General features: G+C 38.1%; 2 protein-coding genes across 2 annotated transcripts in view; one reads left to right on the forward strand and one right to left on the reverse strand.

The window, feature by feature from the left end:
* The window catches only part of bnl (branchless), a 45,893-nt gene that overhangs the window by 11,698 nt on the left and 11,931 nt on the right, over positions 1 to 22,264 (forward strand). The gene's annotated exons all lie outside the window — the stretch shown is intronic.
* On the reverse strand, positions 20,862 to 22,220 carry LOC137585110 (probable protein phosphatase 2C T23F11.1). Its single transcript, XM_068300763.1, has 2 exons — positions 22,088 to 22,220; positions 20,862 to 22,021 (listed from the first exon to the last, which is right to left on the reverse strand). The coding sequence occupies exon 2, from the start codon at positions 21,947 to 21,949 to the stop codon at positions 20,972 to 20,974; it is 978 nt and encodes a 325-aa protein (XP_068156864.1). The 5' UTR covers positions 21,950 to 22,021; positions 22,088 to 22,220; the 3' UTR covers positions 20,862 to 20,971.

Below are 22,264 nucleotides of genomic sequence, written 5' to 3' on the forward strand. Positions count from 1 at the left end.
AACCAGCCAAAATGGAAAAGGCAAATATAAGAGTTATTAGACTTGGAAATACTCTAACAGACAGACTAAGAAATATTAGCCTGAAAAGCTTTATTGGGAAAGTCTTCTGATAGATTGTATTTCCTTGCTCCTAGACTTCTTGATCATCTTAGTCAAATATTCTTCTCTAAATAGATGATTTAACTTCTCCTGTGATATATTTAAAGAGAAGATTGTTATACCCTACCTAAGCGTTTGGAGAATGGTATATTTAAAGATATATTTTTTTAGCTATACGAAAAGATCAGCGCAGTTTATGTGGGTGGGTGGAAGACACACACTTGACGGGCTATTGTCAGCGAGAATGGAGGTAGCAGCATCCCATCTTGATCATCTTCATCAGCATCAACAACTTGATCATCAACTCAGTCAGTTGATTTATGTTTAGGGAACTTGGAAAATACCGTAGAGTGTTTAGTTTTTCAGATAAAACAACGACTAGGTGAACATAATGAAGACGATGTTGGATTATGATAATGAAGATGCTGCTGATGATGATGATGGACTTAAAACATGTACTAGACGACGCAATATGTCAAATGGATTTATTTGGTTTGGCGTTGGCGTTTGGTTTAGTTCAGTTAGTTTCATTTATGCAAAAGTTTTTCCGGCAGTCGTCAACATATTTTACTTTTCTTTGTATGGTTTTTGCTCTATTTTTAGGCAGGTGGCAATGAACTGTTTGCTTGCCTAAGAGTTGTCCATATACACTTACATATATAGTATAGAAGTATAAAAAAAAGGTCTAGGCCATTCAAAAAAGAAACGCAAAAACCGACAAAATCACCCACAATTCTGCCATTTATTATGGCTTTTGCTCTCTTTTTTTATGGCCCAGTGGCGCTCTGTCGCTGTCGTATTGCCCCACCTGGTCTTTTGGGTCCGGACATTGACAAGAATGTTAAATTATGCGTAAATTCGTTAAAATTTGTAACCAACAATCCGCCATGGGATTTATGAAGCCGAAGACCCTGCTATATAAATTATAATGATTAATGTTATTTTGCACGCAGTTTTTTTTTTTTGTTTACGGTTTCTCGATTTTCGGTGGTTGCATTGGCCGTTGTTTTACATGGCTCTTTACAAGCAATTCGTTTTCCAACCAGCAGCCAAACAACAAAACCAAATGTGGCCAGTGGCAGTGACCATTGACACAGAAACTTCCGACCGATTACAACAAAGTCAATTATATTGAGAAAATTAAAAGTGTTTAACAACATCCGAAATGATGGTTAAGGAAAATGAAACCAAGCCGAAAGCTACATGAAAAACTATATAGAAAATAAATGATTTCATAATATTTCAACAAATTTATTGGACTGCAAAGGTTTGTTAAGAAAGAAAAGCAACTGAATGTTGGTTTGAATTTCGAATACAATCCTACGATCCTTAATCCTGTTTCCCAGCAGTTTTTCAAATTAGCTAGTCACTTGCTTTCTCTGGTAAGAGAGTTAAGGATTTCTTACGTTTTGTGTGTTAAAACCTCCAAATTATTTCCTATCCAAAACTATTCAAATATTCCATAGTTAGTCAGCAGCTATGGAATATTTATACCCCTTTGTTCAACTCTAGTTAGTTAGCACTTTTAACTAAATTCGCTGATGCACGATTTAACCAAATACCACAGCCACTTATCCCCTTGCCACCCCCAAACCAAATGTTATACAAAGATGTGCAAACACTTTCCTTACCCACACAACACACACACACACAAAAGAAACACACAGAGTCACTTTACACACACAATTTGATGCATTTTCTTTGCGTTTCGTTTCATTTCATTTGGTTGTAGCTTGACCGAAAGCGATAATTTTTCTCTTTCTCTCTTTTTATTTTACCACCCACCTCTGCCGACTTCCCCAGGTTAACACGTACATACATACATACATACAGCATGCTATATATGCATATACATTCATGGTCATTTGAGTCGTAAATCTCTAGACATAACGTCGAGACACGCGTCGTGGCCAGAGAATTTGGGTTACCAAAAAAACCACTCACATGAAACTGTAAGAGATTTCAAAGGTTTTTTTCCAGTGTATACAAGCAGAGTGTGTTTGGAGGAGAGGGCGTGAGAGGGATACCTGGCAACAAGTGGTACTCAACCAGCCAAAACATGACCACCTACAAAAATTTCAAATCAAAAATAAGTATCAATTGCAAATTGCAGCGACCCCACACACTCACTTAAAAAAAAAAAAACTAGTTCAATTTATCAAAAAGCTTGAAATTTTTAAGAGTTTTTCACGTTTTCGTGTAATTCAAAGACTTTGCCTGCTTTGCCGTTGGTTAAGATACTTTGTGTAAATCAAGTGATTAATATTATAATGCTCACAGGCACTTAACTGCTGATAGGAAACTACTCCAGTTTTAGCTCACGCTTTTCCAAGATTCTGACTCATTGCTCAAGAGTATAAAGAAAGAATTCTTCAAATTTCAAAATTCCAGGCGCCGGCCTGATGAAAAAGCTACCCCCAACCCATCATAAATATCATATCGATTATATTGTGTAACAATCATCGCCCACAAACTGTGTCACATTTGCTCAAAGTAGGTTCCAAGCAGTAGGTTCTGGCTGGGGATTATAAATTAATTGCACTGTAATTGCCAATTGCTAGCGCTATCGTAAATCTAAAAAATAAAAGTAACCAAGAGATAAGAAGCTCTACTGAACTAGAAAATTGTTGCCCCTCTTGCGTTGCATTTCATTTGTTTCTTTTGTTTCTTTTGGCTGATTGTGAGAGTTGTAGTTGATGGTTCAACATGTTGATTTATGTAGTTCTTAATCCTATTTATAGAAGCTAAGTTCTTATGGCCATAGGCAGAATGACAAAGCGTAGAGTGGAAAACTTTACTACCAAGGAAATTTTGAACTCTTACCAAATTAATTATAATTCATTGAGTTTCGCAAACACTCTAACAAGAAGTTGTATCAAATGTTCAAGTTAATGGAATAACAAAGGGAAGGAAGACTTAAAACTCCTAAAGACTTAAAACTTTTCTCTAAAACATATTTAGTCAACAAAGCCAATTGGAACTAAAACTATCCCCCAATTGGTAAGCATGATTAGATTTCCCTAATAGATTTTTGGTCATTGATTGAGTAAATTCTTTTGGATACTTCAGGAGACCTTTAAACGTTGGCTATGCTCAACAGTTTTTTTCCCCCGTTTTTCGAATCATCATTTTGCTCAATCAGCCAGCCATTGAAATTTTCATCTGTCTCTCGTCTGTTGGTTGGGGTCCATGTGTGGTTGTTACTCTAATTGAAACTCATTGTTCATTTTGACGCGCATCAATTGGCCGATTGGAGTAAAGTTGGGGCCCGTTCTGTTGCCTTTCTTCCCTGAAATTGCATACCAAACAATTGACACTTTTTCAATTGCACCTCAGCATACCTACACACACACACACACACATATATATATACATGCATATGTAGATACATGTGGCTAGATGCACACCCGCACACCACCTAAATGTGGTATGTATGTATGTAGAACGGGCGTCAATTAGTTTAAATAAAACGAACGAACGGGTTATGGATGGAGTCAATGGCCCAGACGCCTGTGTCTACCATTAGAATTTCTTCTTTCTTTTTGTTTTTTTGTATATACGAACTTAGCTCCCACTCCGTCCTACAGGGCCCAGAGACCTAGGCACATAGACACCCTCACACAAACACACACACACACTCTGTGCGTCATCACCTCAATTGGGTACACTTCCTACTTGTAAGACATACACAGAAATTGTATCTGTAAGATATCAGCCCATTAAGCCCCTCTCTGCCTGAATTCTCAGCAGAGAGAAGAGAGAGAAGCAAAAAACGGAAGTCATTTTTGAACGTTTAGAGTTAATTTTGTCTCCAGAGTTACAAAAATTGTTTTCATTTTTTCTGTTTCTCTTTTTTTCTCTCGGTTTTATCTACGCAAATTGCACACGCACTTAACCCGCTTCCAGGGAGACTAATTTAGAGCGGCGGCGGCCGCTTTGGGTTCGCTTTGGGTTTCGGGTTTTTCATGGCAATGTTTATTGCCATTTGGCTTTGCATATTAAGAGGAAGAATATGGAAAAGGCGGGCCCAGAGACAGAGGCCTACGCTCTATGCATGCGAAAATTGTTTCAAGTGGGAGATATAGAGATGGTGAGAGAGAGAGAGAGAGAGGAGTGGGAGAAGGGGTAGAGGTCCAAAAAAATATTTTTAACTTGCTGCCTGTTGTTGGTGTGGCGCGACGCGGGATAGATTAGTACGGCAATTTGTCGATTGGTCCGTAAACTTGAGCTATTAAGTGCCAACATATTTTCGCAGAGCTGCTGGCTTTCAACTTAAACCGGATTCATCATTATGTTGGAGTATATTTTACGCTTCTTGTAATTGAAAATTTTGTTATTTTATGCGCGTGTGCGGCGGCAACTGTTGCTGTTGCTGCTGATGTTGTTGCTGCAGCAGATGGTCATTAATATGTCATTTACAAGCCAACGAATTGTCGCCAATAAATTGTTTTGACTTGTCCATGGAAAGTACAAAAATGAAGGTAGAAATAGCTATGCCATGACAACTTTTAAGGTAGCCAGAGTGAGAGCCATTCACATGGATTATGCAAATAAACATTGAGTATTGATTGAGACAGTCATATATGTATGTATATATTCGTCCATCGATAAAGAAATATTGATTCAAAAACAGTCATTAAAAACAAAATGAATAGCATTGAGATGATGCATTCATCTGACTGTAAATATCATTCGAAAATCCAATCCATATGGTGACACTTCCGGATAACCAATTAATGGGTCAAGATCTGAATAATTTGTCTGCTAGATCAGCTGTTACTTATTAATCAGGACACATTCAATGTCAGTCCTGTTCTTTAAATTGCATGTCCTTCCATCAATGTTTCCGCTTCAAGGCTGATTGATCCTTTATAAACTTTTAGAATGTTTATTTAATTGATTACTCTTAATAGCTTATGTAATAAAAATTTGTTAATTATGTCTCTGGCGTCTCATGGCCTCAGGTGGGAGAGTTGTTGTTAATTTGGCACACGGCAACCGAATCTATATGAGTGTGTGTCTGTGTGTGTGAATCCCCTCACAATTTTCCCGTGACCCAAGCAAACGAACAACCAGTAGTCCATAGATCACAGCGCTTTTTAGCCTGATGTCTGGGAGTCTGAAATGCGTGGGCGCTGCTGTCGCCGCTCGGTAGTCAAACAAAACTGTCACAACTGTCAGAGACATTGCAAAGGTAATTAGCATAGCACCCCACAAAAACAACAATGCAAACTTCAAACACTCAGACACTAAACTTTTGGCCTGGCCATAAATTGTATGTCCAACAATATGTCTAACAACAATGCAAGTTGTGTGATTTATGCAATTTTATTACTGATAACTGGGAGACATCAATTAGTCGAACACGAGTTTTAAGTTGTTGTTGTTGGTTTTGCTGTTCCAGTGGGCGTTCACGTTGACATTGTTATAAACAAATTATCATTCATAAATGCACAACGACGGAGGCAGCAGACGAAAAAAAAGGGGTCAGACATGAAGTAATCGAGACAAGTGGCTAAAAAGACACAAATCGGTAGAAAGCAGACCAAGAATGAGGCTGACAGACTTACCTGATTTTGGCGTATTATCCGACGAAGTTGCTATACTCTTATTTATAGAGGAAATTAGTTTTTGGCGAGAGTTAAACATATAAAAGATAAGAGGAAATTTCTTAGTTAGAATTTAGTTTGCTAAACGAGGTTGCTAATCACTGATAGTTAAGTTAAGGACTAACTTCTGTATTTCAACTTCAAAGCTAATGGACTTTTGTTTTTGTCAAGGGTATAAAAACAATGTAGTAAAAGTTACAATTTAACAACTTGTAAGGCCCCCCCAAGGAAGCTACTTGCAGTTGGGCAAACGATGAAACGTTTAAAGTTTTATTAAAGCCACGTGGGTGGGCCAACTCTTTTCTCTTGGACTTCGTTTGGCCAATTATTGTGTGGTTTCCCTTTTATTCTTTTTTTTTCTTTCTCAAAGTTTGTTGACATGCCACATATCTTTAGTGGGTCACTGGGTGCATCATCTGCTATCTGTTGCCGACTGCTCACATTATGCAATTGGTCATAAAATGGAGTTGAATCGTTTGGTTTGCCCAGGCACTTCAATGAAAATAGCCCCAGCGAAGACCAAAGATCTGGACTTCACCCACACAAATCTTCAGACTCAAGAGTAAATAATAATAAAAAAGGAAGGCAGCTGCATTTGGTGTTTGGCAAATTAGCAAGCTCGTTAAAGAAGTAGGAAATATGTGCCTGTGGGGGGAAAGGTAACCCAGCGGTGTTTCTTCTTGTCTGTAATATTGACCGAAATAAATGCCATTGAAAACAAACACAAATTGCAATTGCAATTTGCATTTAGAATGAACTTTTTTCTGCTTAACACCTATCATCTGAGAAACTGACCCAAGTGAGGCCTGCGGAAACCATTTCCTTCATGTTGTTTGATCTTCTTGAGTGAGTGGGAATCTTGGGAGTGGTACCTCTCCATGCTCATAAAGCCTTTGAGTTAGAATTGTGCTGAAAATTGATGCAGATGAGGCAAATGATCGAGAAGATGGAGAAACTGATCGTCTTGCTGTAGTTGGAGGCCATAAACTGTGTTAATTGTGAGCCCGAGGGTGAGGTAGAGTTGGAAGAGTTTTGTCTGAATATGAAGTTAGGAATTTGGTTTCAATTATGGCCAAGGGAGCGAATCAAAATGGGTGTAGGGCCCATCAAATTTAGCTCTTGGAGCACTTGGAGGCAATGCAAATCGATTCGATCCATTCTGATCCATAAGATTTACCCTAGAATCCGTCCCTGGATGCGGAAATGAGTTAATGGAAATGTAGAAAAGCAACAAATTCCTATAATTTTTTCATCTACACTTTTTTTTGCATTTTTTGCCAAGTGATAATTAAATCGTAATTCTTAAATTCAAAAGGAAAAAAAAATCCATTTAAATGACGCATTAAAAGCCAAGTAAAATATTGCTTAAAAAGGCGGAGACGGCAATTGCCATAAAGTAAACTAAATATTTGAGTGGACTCTGCCCCTCTTGCTCTCTCTCTCTCTCTCTCTCTTACCTCCTTTTAATGGACCACCCAATTTTAATTTCATAAGATGGAAAGTGAATTTTCATTGATTTTAGTATGGATTTGTTTTTTTTTTTTGGGTTGCCACCAATTAATGAATTTTTTATTTTATACATATCAATTAAGATACACAGATGACTATGAACATTGATTGGCCTATACCGAAAAAGGCATTTATCTTCATTAGACTTGACCAGATACAAATCAATCTGCCAAAAATATAGACAAGAGAAAAGTGAATGAGATGGAGAGAGAGAAAGAGAAAAGGAGAAAGAGGCATACTATATCTGGGTTTTTTCTGATGTAATGCCATAGATAGAGGTGTGGAAAGCACTTGATAAGCAAATCAACAGGTTGAACTGGGTAAACTGGTAGCCCCACACACACACACACACACACACACAGTCGTTCTCTAGCCCCATCTCCAATTCAATCTCAATCAAAATCAAATTGTAACTGATAAACGAATTGAATTTAATCAAAAAATGAAGAAATGTAAAAAGAAGAACGAAACACCGTTAGACAACATTCATATCAAGATCTTGTCTAAGATATCGAAAAAAGAATTTCAACGCAATTAAATGAAAAAACAGAGAGCAAAAAAAGTAAAGACTGATTGATGTTTTACTTAGCTTTCAGCAGCAGGGATCAACGTAGAACAAACAAAATGGGATTAAAGTGATCACATTTGGGCTAGGGAGAAGGGGGGAGGGTCTAATCAGATCTGATCCGTCTAGTATTGGATCAACACCCATTGCGTTCAAAGGAGTTAATACCTAACATACATACATACATCTGCCTATTGAGGCCAATTTCGTGCAGCTGCTGCCCACCCACAGTCAAACGAATTATCTGAACTCTGTGCTCAGAGTGTTTCAAGTGTTTGAGGGTCTGGGAAAGTGAAGAAGATTATAAAAGTGGAGGAAACCAATTCTATATATGATTATAGCTCTAATATGTTTGGACTGCGGGTTGACTCGTGCTTATGTCAAGCAGTGTTGATGGGCGATTAAAAGAGTTACTTAGATTAGGGCCACTTAAAACGCATGATGATCGTAATCCATGCTGGGCTATGCATTTAGAGTAGGGGATCCCATCTTCTTGCAGTGTACAAAGGGTTTCGTTTCAACTTTATGTAGTGAGTTTTTCTTCAGAATCAACAAATCCATCAATTGGCAGACAAAGTGAAGCTAAAGAAGATGCATTTTTGACTTGGTCAGCAGGGAATTCTCTTTTTTGTTACCGTTACAAAACGGAAACGAAGAAGAATTTTCTTTCCCATGAAAAGTGATTTCTTGTTGACCACAAATCAAAGTTTGCCAAACTCGCATGGAGAACGTAGGTTGGTTGGTCGCCTAGCCAGACCCTGATCCAGACCATGGAAATGTGCTAATAGAAAGACATACTCGAGAAGCCAAAAAGCGTTACAATTTAAAAGGTGTGAAAAATAGGTAGACCATCTTTCTCTCTCTCTCTCTGCGACTAGTTTCTACTTCTACTTCTTGCTTGCAACATGAAATTGCAATTTAAATGCCATAAATTAAACGGAAGAAGCAAAAAAGAAAAGGGAAAAGCGTATAGATATTGGCCCAGAAGAAGAAGAACCACAAACTTTTCAATAAATAATGCTTTAAGCCAAGAGTATTGACGCAACGTGCAAAATGAAATGAAATGAAAATTGAAAAGGTAACGCGATTCGATGGGCGGTTTTTATCGCTTTTAGCTGGAAATCAGAGTACTCACAAGTTAGTTGAAGTTGGTGCCCTGCAACTTGCCGACTGGGTGATAAATCTTTCTATTAGCCAAACTGCGGGCACGTATCCCAATACGTCCAAAAAGGCCGATGCCGCTGCTGCTGCCACAACCACCGACGCCGACGCGTTTATTCAGGCGATTTTAATCGCAACGCCGCCGCTGCATAATTTATAAATCCATTTTAATCAGTGTGCCAGCCACCGCTTCCTTCTTTGCCCTTTTGCCTACTGCTTCCCTTTGCTTTTTTCTGCTCCAGCAGCAATTCTGCAATTACTTTGTCTGCATTTAAATGGGCATTGAGAACGAGGACATGAACTTGGCCCAGCGGGGCAGGTGTTTCATTTCCATTGGGCTACGTATTTAACCATCTACGTGGTCTAGGTGTGGACTGTTGCCGGCTCATTGAGTTGTCAGTGCGTTGTCTTCGTCTCGGAATCTGAATCTGACTTTAACTTGGCCCGTCTTGATAAATAGCCTGCAATTATGTCCATGTCATCGGTGTCTTCAGTTGGCTTTGTCTGCTCTGGCTCTGGCTAAAAAATAAAAAACCAAAATGCTAATTGAATAAACACGCCGACACACAAAGCCTTGCGAGAAAGCAGCAATAGTAAGTAGAAGTAAGAGCACTTAGGAATCATGGCAAATAGTTTTCATATACTTATGTGCATACTTAAGATCAATGTGTGTGTCTGTGTGTGTGTGTGTGTCTGTGTACATATGTAGTTATGCTGCTCTCTGGCAAATTGACACTAATCAACCATATAAATAAGTGCAGAACGCAGCCCCATCTTCTTCTTCTTCTTCTGCCACTTTCAAACAGGCGTTAAAAAATTAAGTCAGCATTTTTTCTCCTTACTCTCAGTAAAATGGTTTATTTTGCAATTATATATGCAAAAGATTTGTCAAGAATATTCACTGCGAAATAGTTTTAAAGGTGGAAATTGTTAAGGATTCCTAAAATTCCTTTGGATTCATTGAGAAATCTGGTTCTAATTTGAATAAAATTAGAAGTTGTTAGAACTGTAACTAAAATTCACTAGGTTCAGGTTGTAGACCTTAATTTTAAAAGAATTTCCTTAGTTTAACTAACTTACTTATAAATTTACCATACTCAATGGAGTGTCAATTGAAAAGATATTGATCTTGGGCAGTTTGGCTTAGTCACCCACTGTCAATCGTTGAGACAATTATCAGAGTTCAACTCTTTGTGTGTTAGGAGTGCCTTGGAAATTGAAATCAATATCAATTGTCTATTGCCTTACTAACTTAGTGAGAGAATGCATAATAATAATTGTGCAACTTTGTTTGGCTTTCTTTTTTTGTTTTTCTTCTTCATCTACATATATGTATCTATCCATTGATCGATCTATGTATCTTTCGCTTGGTCTTATGGAAAATTCTTTCTTTTTACTAGTAGTTCAGCAGGGTCATTAACTGCCCGTCAGATCGGTCAAATTCATAAATCAATGAGTTACAGAAGAATGCATTTTTGCAGATAGTTCATAGAAGGTCTTGCCAGATGTGGATCCATCCAGACAGAGCCAGAGCCCAAGAGCCAATTCATGGTTTTCTCTAAAGATACTTTTTCTTTCTAGTTTTGCAGATAAATTGATGATATGAACTGAAAAAAGATCCATTGACTAATTGTGTTAGATTCTGGTTTGCCTGATAAGCATTTTGTTTTCGGCTCGACCAATTGTCATCAATTATATTGATTAATTGCGCAAACTAGTCATTGTGACAAAAATAAAAAAAATGCGGTTAATTTTGCTAGTTTTTAGTATTTACTTTACGATTGCCATAAATGTGACAAATAAAATAAGTCAACCCTTATCGGTTATTGCCCCTGATATGCTTATGATTTGATAAGAATCAGCAAAGTATTTCGATCATGTCAGCTGACAACTTCCGTTGGAATTTTTAATCCCAAAATATTTGAAATCTATTCTATTTGACGATTTTAAGGCAGGTCATGTGAAGAGAGGATTATAAAACAGTGAAAGCAAAGGCTTTTCCTACAACAACAATTTGCTGATTTACGATATTCCCATAACTTGGCTTATGGTTGGCGTAACCATTAGATAGACCATACCTGACATTTTTGCTCCAGCCCCACCCAATGAAAAGAAAAATAGGTGGAAAACATACACCTCGAGACAGTATAATTGATTTGTCTAATGCAACTCCACAGGTGCCTGGGCAATTACATTAAACCAAAGACTCTCGATGTTTGTTTTCATCGTAGATGCAAAAGATACAACACAACTACACGGAGGAGGCGGAGGAGGAGGAGGAGGAGGAGAAAAAAGATACATTTCTGCTCGTTTAATTGCGGACAACATGCTGCGTGATCTGCCTCCCCTTCTTCTCACTCTTTTTAGCTGCCTCTCACTGATTAGCTGTTGAGTTATTAGCAAACACAGACTGAGATCTTGAAGCGTCGGCAATCATTCATTTTGTTCATTTTTTCAATGTTTGGCAATCAGCTTGATGGCGGCTGAGGTTGTGTGGATACATATGTACATATGTATGTGTGGCAGAGGCAAATATTATGCAAACAAAGGTGGTTGTTGGCCACACAGAGCGTGGAAAGCTGGACAAGGATTGACAGCTTTGGGCAGGGAGAGAACGGCAAAATGGCATGGAGGCCAAACACTTGACAATGACAAAGATACACACACACAAGCACACACACACATGCTAACAAGAAGCAGCTCAAAAGGTTTCATTGCTTAATGTCATCAAGGTCTCAAGATTTCAACTGATTTATAATTGCATTGCTATACGATATGGGCAAATAAATAAGCGCCTTAGTCTTAGTTCCAGTTTTGCAGTTGCCAATTCCTTTGGCTTCCAGGGCGTTGACAACAGACGTTCCTTGGCTCGTTCGTTCCAGTGCACTGGACAAGTGTGTAAATTGAAACCCATTTTGAGATCCTCTCTCGGGATTGGGTGTTAAAAACAAGCCAAGCACCAAATAGTTCGACACACCAGACCACCGACTGTGTCCAGGCCATTTAACAGCTACTAAAACTCCCAACAACGATCGCCAACACTACCCGAAAGACTTGAAGATCGAACAACATTTAAAAGTCTTGATTTTGGTTCACCCCCTACCTCTCTTCTATAAAGTCAGGCGCCGAATGTTTCATGCCCTTGTGTGCAGTAGATTATTTGTTGTTTTTTAATTTGAAGAAAATTGTATAAACTATCAACGGATGGAGGTCAAGAATAACAAGCTAAACCAATTAAAGTCGATTTATAGTGGGAAAAACGAACAATATTATACATATCCCTCTCACTGATTTGGCATTTGCTTGAATCTAAAACAATTTTAAAAACATTGTTTTAATCCTTTAATTGAACAAACTTGACTAAGAAGTTGGTATACCCCTTTGGAAATTCCACTTATTTGGAATAAAAATAAAAAGCGCCGTCAAAACAGGCAACAAAATATGCGTAATTATCGTATAAGCATTGGTAGCAGCCTACACTCGTTCTCTGCCTCCTCCTTCAGCACCTCATCCTTCATTCACACTCCTCCAACAAGTAAAGTTCTTCAATTTTCAGCCAAGCGGCAAGCCGAGACAACAACCACAACAACGTCTACATCGAGTCTTCACAGTCTGAAGTCTGGGGTCTTTGGGCCTTTGTGTCTGGGCCGTCATGACTGGGCCCGGCTGGAGAGTCTTGGCCATCCTGGCGCTAAACGAAACCTGGCAAAAGACGCAACAATGCGATAAATTACCCGGCAGCTAATTTAAATGGCATGAAAATGGAGGCGCACTATAAAAACCCAATCGAAACTAGATCTGATTAACTTTGATTTATCGTAGGTGGGCAGCAGCAGCAGCAGACTCAAAGGCAAGAGGACTAAATTTAGCTCTATTCAAGAGAGAGAGAGAGAGGCCTGCGGCACGCCCTGGGCATGCTGGCTTAGACTTTTGCTTCAACTTCATTAGTTGGCGGTTAAAAGGGCAGACCCACAGAAGACCTTTTTTCCTCTCTCTCCTCTTTTTTTTTGCTGAATTGAATTGTAGGCCCAGCGTGAGTTTGAGTAATGTGGAGGCGTCAATGGGCCACATATTTGCACTTTGACTGGTAGCCAAGAGGAACCAAAAAAAAAGGGAAGAACGTAGGTAATTTACATGGTTAGCCAAGTTTAATAACCTTAACGGCCTTGTTAAAGGCTTACAAAAAGACTTCCTGGCCATATTGTCATCAAGAATTTCTCGAGGAATAGTCTTATGACTTACTCACGACTTGTCTGTGTAGTCAAGCCCACACACTAGACAAAAACTCAGGAGAAGAACAAGCCTAATGAGAGGCGGAGTGGGTGTGGCCCAAATACATGTGAGAGATGCACGACAAACTTCCATGGCATTGATGAAAGATTGACAACATTATAAAGTTTTCATACAAAATTAGTTCTTGATTAGATCAAAAACAAGAAACTAATCATACGCCTTAAAAAAAAAGGTTCAATGGCCTTGAATGATTTGCATTAACATATTCTCATATACTCATAAATCCTTTCATAAATCGCATGCAAAAGATCGCTTCATCCACTTGCGGGTAATTTGTCAGCTGGTAAAATGCAATTAAATCATATAACATTAACAAGTCAAGTATGAAAATGGCATAAATTAATTTTCGGTAGCACAAACATTCATACATAATATGTATGTATGTATGTACATATATGTACATATTGGATTTATGTATGCATATCTTTTCGATATACAAATACACACGCCGCATTGGCGCCGCCGACATTGATCTTGGCACATGTTCGGCTTAATTAGCCTGGACAGTTACTGGAAATCTGGGCAAGATCGTCGTCGTCGTCTTCGTCGTCGTCCATTAAAATGACAAAATGTTGCATATCGGGATGTTTTCGCGCTGCTTTCTGTTTCATTTGCTTCAACCATTTACAACTTGTTTTTCAACACTCTGCTTTTTAATCAGACAACACACAGTTAAGGTCAGATTTTGCGCAAATCACATTAATTACAACAATGCAACAACTGCAAAACGAGAAGAAGAAGAAAAAAGAGTCAAGCTGAAAACACGTAGGAGCCATTAAAGAGGATCTGCATGCTAATGAAAGCGACACTGCGAGAAAACGCCTTCAATCCAATTAGTTGATTGTGCGACGTGTTTTGGCAAAGGATTTGTAGCTGTCTCTTTTTATTTCTGTGGTTTTTATTGCGTTTGGCCACAGACCGAATGCTAAAGTTATGTGATCGATGCATGATCGCTCAGAGCAATATAACTCGAAAGTTGGTAGTAGCCAGAAAAACAAAATCTATATGCATTTATGTAGAATCTCAAACTTTTTAAATGGGTCAACATTTCTCAGGAATTCAAGAATTATTTGAACCTTATTTTCATTTGGCTAATACATAGCCAACTTCAAACTTCAGTTTAATACAAGAATTGGCCAAACAAAAGCCACACGATATTGAAAAAAGAGAACTTGACTCCCACCAGGCTGCAAAAACCATAAAATAAATGTCATACAATGTAAGAATACTATAAAACAAATCCATCAATCATAGATATGTACACATGTAGATCATATTCTGTTGGTGTGTGTGTGTGTGTGTGTGGTGGGTTTTTTACGGCTTAAGCCATCTTATCACCCTAGATGAAAGCGACAAGACGTACCACTCCATTGCTTGCTTCTTTTAGACCATTTTCCGCCCTGGTAGAACGTCCGACAAATTAAAAGCCATAAAATTAATGAGTGATCATAAAAATGCACTTGAGAAAGAGAGGGAGACGCAGAGAGAGAGAGAGAGGGTAACTCAGAGACGAAGCAGCCGAGTGGGATGAGAAATTGCAGCCGCTTCTGTGCCGACAGTAGCCTAAGTACACATAAGTTATAGATACTTTTTGGTGTATCTGGGCGGTAATTAAGTGGCGCACTTGGGCTAACCACTCATAATTTTACTTATTCCGCAATAAAACGTAAAGGAATAACTCTGCCTACTGCACATTTTGGAGTGCTCGATTGCCTTGTGTGTGGCTTTTGTTTATGCCAAAAACTTAAAGACTGCGTAATCTATACATTATTTACGCACTTCAACGCACGAGTTGGCTATCTGGACTAGTTATATGGAGTATTATGTGATTTATGCCATGAATGAGAGAGAGAGAGAGAGCAAACCAAAAACAAAAACGAAAATTTCAAATATCAAAAATCCCAAAAACAAAAAAACAAACTAGAGCAAAGTCATTTAAATTGCCTTGTAGAACAATACAAAGAATGATGCCTTTCAGGTGGGATAGCAACAATGTTGCAACACACTTGAAAAAACCATATGTAAACTTAATGAAAAGTAATTGAATGAATGGAATGATGCTGATCTTCATTCTTGAAGGAAAGGTTAATTAGTTGTGCTTTCATTTGATTAAGCCAATCCGATTTTAGCATAAGCTTGAAAATGGAAAGCTTAGTTAATCTCTCAATCTAGGGTAAATTTCTCGAATTGTTACAATTTATTGCAATTGACAACATTTTGGTCTTAAGTACAAGTCTCTGTGTCTCTGTCTGTGTCTATGGCACTTGTCATGAAATCAGATCACGCATAAACTAAGCAACTAAACTGGGAAAGTGGTTAGATAGTAACTAGATAAGCCGCATTGACTAAGGTGTCGTGTCTACTATGGCAACATAGATGTATATTGTGGCTATCAGATGCCCAGATACTTAAACACTTTTTATAGCCCACTTAGCAGCTACATATGTACATAAAATACGAGCCAAAGTGCCTTCATGTTGAGCGAATTGATTGGAAAATGATTTTGCCAAATGCACACACACATATGGGCGATATGGGATAGAGGAAAATGAGGTTATTGACGCATGTTTTGGCCTCTTCCATGTATGCAATTCAACACCATGACCCCGCCTACTACTACCAATTCGGATTCGGATTCTGATTCTGTGTTGTTTTCATTTTCTGTCTATAAATAACAATCGATCGTGTGCAAAAAAAAAAAAAATGAGAAAAAAGTAATCATCGGTTGCCTATATAGGCAAACAAAACTACTTCAAATCTGGAATTTTTGGTTGTGATTAATGCCTGTCCGGAGTTGCTCATCCAGCTCATGTTCCCCAGCCAGCTCCACCTACTCTTTCTCCTCCAGCTCCTTCTTGTCGATGTCTATGCTGTGTTATTATGGGGTGCTACAATAATTTTCCAAAGAAAATATTAACAGAAATGAAAACAATTCAAGTTGGGTCCTATTTTCTTTAGCTGGTCAAATCAATAAACAAGTTTGCTCGGAAAACATAATAAGCAAAACTCAAATAGAAAAGAAGAAATTGCATTCCAGTGCCACACAACGCAAAGAAATAACACAAGAAATAATAACTCAAAAGAAAAGGTGTCGATCGGTGATTTGCATAAATCACAATTACCTGTCAATCGATAAACGATATCTCAATGGCTGCCAATGTGTGAACATGGCCACAACAGAGAAAAAAAACAGTCAACTAGCAACACCTTCAAGTGCTCGGTGACTATGACAAATGTTTGGCCAATTGGAGGGGAGCTAAGTTGGAGCTATGCCAGACATTGTTAAACGTTTTCCAAATGCTTTGAATAAAAGACAAATTTCCTTCAGCCTCCACATCACACCACACCACTCCACTCCAATTCATTCCATCCATCCTCCATGCAGCACAAGTAGGCGGACACTGAGCGGAATCTAGTCGCGTGCTATGAAATTTCTGTTGCAGGTGGTCCGATTGTGAGGCTGATTGCTGCTGTTGCCGCTACCGAATGGCAAAGTAATTGGCAAGTAATGGTAATTGTGGCAGCAATAAAGGTGGCAGCTTTAGGTTGGGTAACTTGATTATAGTAGGAGATAGGAGATTTCAAATTTGATATAGTTATAGCTTACACCTAGGTAAATAGTATAGGAGGTTTCCACATTGTCCACTGATTACTGAAATTTTTATGACAATTTGTAAGAAATCTCATTCAAAATGATTTGCCTTCCCCTTTTTGTCGATCAATCTCCATTACCAGACTACATCTTCAATCTTGTCTTCGTAACATTGCTCTCCCACATACAGAGATCTTATGTGTTACCCTTCTGTCCCCCCCTCCACTTGAACAAATACACTCATTCATTCATTTAGCCATTCATGCATGATTCCAAAAGGGGCAACGTGGAAGAGAAATGTTCAGGCCTCATCCATTTCAAGTGTAATACAATTTCATGCCGCATTTATGAGGTCAAAATGGATGCAAACATTTAAATAAGAATTAAGTCAAAGGCAAATTCGAAATGGGAATCGAAAATAGACTAAATAAGAATCAATTTTTTTTTTTTTTTTTTTGCTTTAATAGTTTAACACATCATAAAGATTTTCTCAACGTAATAACATCATAATAATAAACCCACCCAACCAAAATGGAAACAAAATATGAAGAAAATGAATAGAAGAAAAAAATGGATATGGAAATTTTTATGAATTTTCCACAACAAAAACGTTGCAGATGGCAATGCTGAAAGCTAAATATCCACATTAGATGATGCATGGCGGCGACAATAAAGCGAAACATGCTTCTCCACCATTTCTCTCACTTCTCCTTCTCACATCGTCTCGTCTCTAAAAGTCTCCATTTCTCAGTTTTATCTTAATGTTTCGTACGTTGTTTATTTTTGGATAAGACACACACAAACACACACACACAGTTTAGGTAACAATTTTTATGTTTATTGTTGAAAGACTTTCACTCTCGTTGTGAGGAAAACATTTGACAGATTTCTTATGTCTTCATTTAAGCATGGAATTTTGTTTCTATTACTTTTAGATATTATTTCATTATCATTGAGCAAGAATTTCTTAAGACTTGTATATATAAATAACTTAATTTTTGGACTCAACTTTATGATAAGCTAATTAATGAGCAATTAAATAACTATTACATGAAGATTCTTTGAAAAAATAAAAAATATTCAAGTTTATGCTTATGAAGATTGACATGGCTAATAAAATTTAACTGCTGTCCAGTTTGACAATCAATAAATTTGTTGTCTTACTTGGTTTGGTTTTCAGTTGTGAGTAATATGATAGTTTCCACAATACGGGTTACTAATATACATACATAGATAGCTATTGGTAATTTAATACTTTTGTATTAGATAATAAAAATTCTTGGGCAAGATCTTCTACTCTATAAATTCAGTGATCGTCCGATGAGGTAATAATTTTGTCTATTTGCTTTTAAGTTTAACTGCTCACAAGGCAAGTAGCCAGGCAATAGTCTGTCTGGCGTTAAGTTTGTTTATCACATTTTGCACAGCTACTTGCATTTTGTTGTATCTGTCAGATACACACTCACACACACATACTCATTCAGTGCAAAGTGCGAAAAAAACTGAAAAATACGAGCAATAACACCAATATCAACAACAACAACAACAACCATTTGCATTTGCGTTCAATGAGCCACTGACCTAAGTCAATATATTTTGTATTGAAGCTTTTGGCTTCGCCAAACCTACGTAGTATATGTATGTATGTGTATATGTTCGTTTCTGTATCTGTAGCCTGTGGTCCCCCCCATGTATCTGAGAGAGTTGAGTGGCTCACTCAATGCCCGGTCGGTATTCATTTGCGCCGGTAATTATGACGTTTCTTTTTTTTTACGATGTTTCGTATGCCCCTCTTGCCTACCGCACATTTGAAAGCATTTGCACTGCTGCAATGTCAAGAAAATTCAACGAAAATTCATTACCCTTTGGGAAGTAATAGAAACTAAAAGTAGATACATCCTAAGTCTTTAATACAAAGCACGTCAATCATAGACCTTTCAAATAAGATTTGGATATTGCCATTTGGTGGGTTCAGGCACATCGGGGTCACCACTTGATCGTACATCATCAATGCAGCTGATATACCCGTTTTTGTTCCGCATTTTCCTTTGCCGAAACGAAACGTCAAATGTGTTGACGTTGCACCCGAAGTCCAAGTCTACATTGAAATCGACGTCAGCGATAAGCGATAAGTTGTATGTGGTTGTAGTTGCACTTTTAATTTTTCCGAGACTTCGATTCCATTTTATGTCTGTTTCGTTACAATTTTTTTCGTTTGTTTCTTTACTTCTGCTGTTTTTTTGTTGTTTGCTGTTCGCTGTTGCTAATTTATTTGCAACATTTGCTGTTTACTGTGAATTAATTGCAAAGGCAGCCACTAAGCACGCTTTGCGCCATTTACGTGGTCGTGGACACACGAGATACAGATATACAAGGCGGCAAGTTGTTTCATTGGGATTACTTGAAAGTGTGATATCGTATAAGTTGATTGTGTGTAACAACAACAACATTCAAGCATGTATTTGGGAATCACCCACAATCGCACAGTCACCATTCAATCTGCCCTTTTTTTTCCCTCCCATCATTGAGAGCATTTTTCAACTAATTGAAATGTTATTTCATATGTTAAATGTCTCACTCTCAGCTAAAAATATCTTAACATATTCCCAGACGTCGCGTCGTTGACAGGCGACAATTTGGCTATGGCATACTAAGACATAAAAAAAGATATATACATATATGTATATATCCTCTAAAATTGGTTTCGCTCTAGATTTGAAGTTGCTTTAGTTTCGGTCCACCCCTCATGGCAATTCTAATGCAAATGTGGCGCAAGGGAACCACATTTATGAACTTTGACTTTGGCTTAATTTATATGGTCATAGTTCTTTTTTGTTGGTTTTCTTTTTTCTTGTTGTTAACGATGGGGTTGGGACCTCTTAGATGATTTTGTCTATTTTAAGTGGGGGAGTGCCAAGCTATTAGCTGCTGTTATGGTTAAACGAATGCCAACCAAGGGTAACCAAATTGTCTAGGAAGTAGAGCAAAGCTCAAGTTTATATCATACATGATCAAAGAATTTTTTATAAAAACAACTTAAATTGAAAATATGAAATTCTAGTTATAGAAGTAATATTTGAAGAAGTTTTGCTTAAACGCTGCCACCTAAAACCAACTCTTTTTTCCAAGGAACTTGTTTATTTGCCTTCTTCATCATCTGTTGGTCAACCATAAAACTTCATTGATAATCTGTTCGCCTGAGTCCATAAAACAGCCCGCATTACCTTTAGTAACAACAACCAGCAAATCCTAACGCCTATCTTTTGCCTAGTCGAATGACAACATCAAACAATTTTAAAAGCCACAAGTCTGCATATGCTAAAAATGTTTTATGGACTTCTGGATACTTCTTTTTGCCTTCATTCTTTTTCGTTATTTTGCTACTCTCAAGTCTAAAAAATGCCGTCTAACCAGACATTGGAACGCTGTTGACAAGTCTGAGTAGAGCAACTGTCTATCTGTCTGAAGTGGCTAGCAAAACAGTTAACAATTTGACAACTTTGGGGCAAAGACTTCAACTGGGAAACTGTGCAGCAAATGCAATTTATGATTGTCAATTTATTTGAATTTCCTTCTTTTTTTTGGGTAATTTATTAAATAATAATATGCATAATACATCAAGTGGCAAGAGACATAGAGAACTTGTGACTTGATATGGAATATGGGTTAAGTTAGTAGAGAATTTGTCAGCTATTCAAATACAATGACAGTCGCTTGTTTTTTTTTTTCTCTAGTCTCACAGTCTGATCTGGGGTGTCTGTCTGTGTGTGTGTGTGTGTGAGTGTGTGTGGTCGCTCGGTGGTTCTTATCTCTGGGTATGTTGACAATTTCATACTTTGTTGTTGTAGATTTAATTACAGCATTAATGTGTCAGCAGTGATAGTGTCAAGATGGAGAGATCAACTTGGTAATGCCGTTTACAAATATTTGGCACAGAGGTCAGAGATCTAAGGGAATGTGGAACTCAGATTGATAAATACAACGGCCATGAATCGTAGTAAAAAAAAAAAAACAGAAGGAAAAACTACTGAACTAGTCATGTACAATATTTATTGGCATACATATGTGAACGCCTTATCCATGTCCTTTTCCATATCCTTTTCCATATCCGTTTCCATATCCTGCAGTGAATCATCAGAGGGCCTAATCCAAACTCGGCATATCGGGCAAACGCATATTAGCCCATCTATATTCATCATAATAATCATCTGAAGGAGTGTTTGGTTTGCAGCGATTGATTAAATGAGAATAAGGATTGCCATGTAGAAAGCAAACTAATACGACGGTCATATTATCAGTGCCGTGGCTGCGAGTTGGGATGTCGGGAGCCAGGCAATGTTTCACCAAATCCTCGCATATCTCCTCCGGTAACTTTCCCAAGCCGATGCGTGTGCGACAGAAGTCCAAGACCTCCTTGTTTCCCATGCAATCCCAAATGCCATCGGAAGCCAAAATAATAAATTCATAATCTTTCGTCAGTTTTCGCGTCTCCACATCTGGATAGGCTGTAACCAATTGGGTCTGTGGATCTTTGTCCGCGCTCTTGTAATACATATCTCCTAAAGCCCGCGAGATTTTTAAGTTAGTATTAACCCTATGGAACTGTACCAAACCACCTGCTGCCTGAATGCGCTGCATTTCGATTTCGTTTTCTGGTCTGTGGTCCACGGACAGCAAGTCCAATTCACCATTCACAGAGGCAATGCAACGAGAATCTCCAGCATTGGCACAATACAGCACATTATCCTTGATCAGGACAACGACAGCAGTGGTTCCTATTATCTGAGCGCTCCATGTTTCATTGTTCCGCAAAGCATCATCAATGTCCAGAAATCCTCTTTTCAGAGCTTGTTCTACATCCGCATCCTTGTAGGCTTCCTGCTTTATCACAAACTTGTGCAATTGTTCCTTAGCATATTTGGCCACATTGTCTCCGCCATGGCCATCGAAAACGCCAAAGAAAGCTGCATCCGGATCCTCGGTTAGTGAGAGTAGCTCAGTGTGAGTATCCTCCATGGTGGAGCGCCATCCCTGCATACTGCTGGAGCCCACATGATACTTCGAGTTCTGTTCATACGACGTCTCGACGTCAGTCACTGGTTTGGATAGCAAATGGCCCATTTTTCGATAAGTTAGTCCGGATTCTTTTACAAGTAGCTCAAAATTCTTCGCAGGCAGCTGTTGAAGGATAATCTGTATTCAAAGGATTGGTAATAAGTTTTAATTTTGTTAGAGCACTTTTTTCCACTTTTTTTTTACCGTTTGCCAAACAATATTTTCTCAATTTCACTTTAGACAATTCTAAGGACTTTATATATTTTTATATAAATTTTTTAGAGCACTTTTTTCACTTGTTTCACCGCTTTTTGATACGTTGTTCACTTTAGGCAATTCTAAGGTCAACTGAAAATATATTGGGGATTTGTAGCTTAGGTA

Source organism: Drosophila tropicalis, unplaced genomic scaffold (genome assembly GCF_018151085.1).
Source record: "Drosophila tropicalis isolate 14030-0801.00 unplaced genomic scaffold, ASM1815108v1 contig_878, whole genome shotgun sequence".
NCBI lineage: Eukaryota > Metazoa > Arthropoda > Insecta > Diptera > Drosophilidae > Drosophila > Drosophila tropicalis.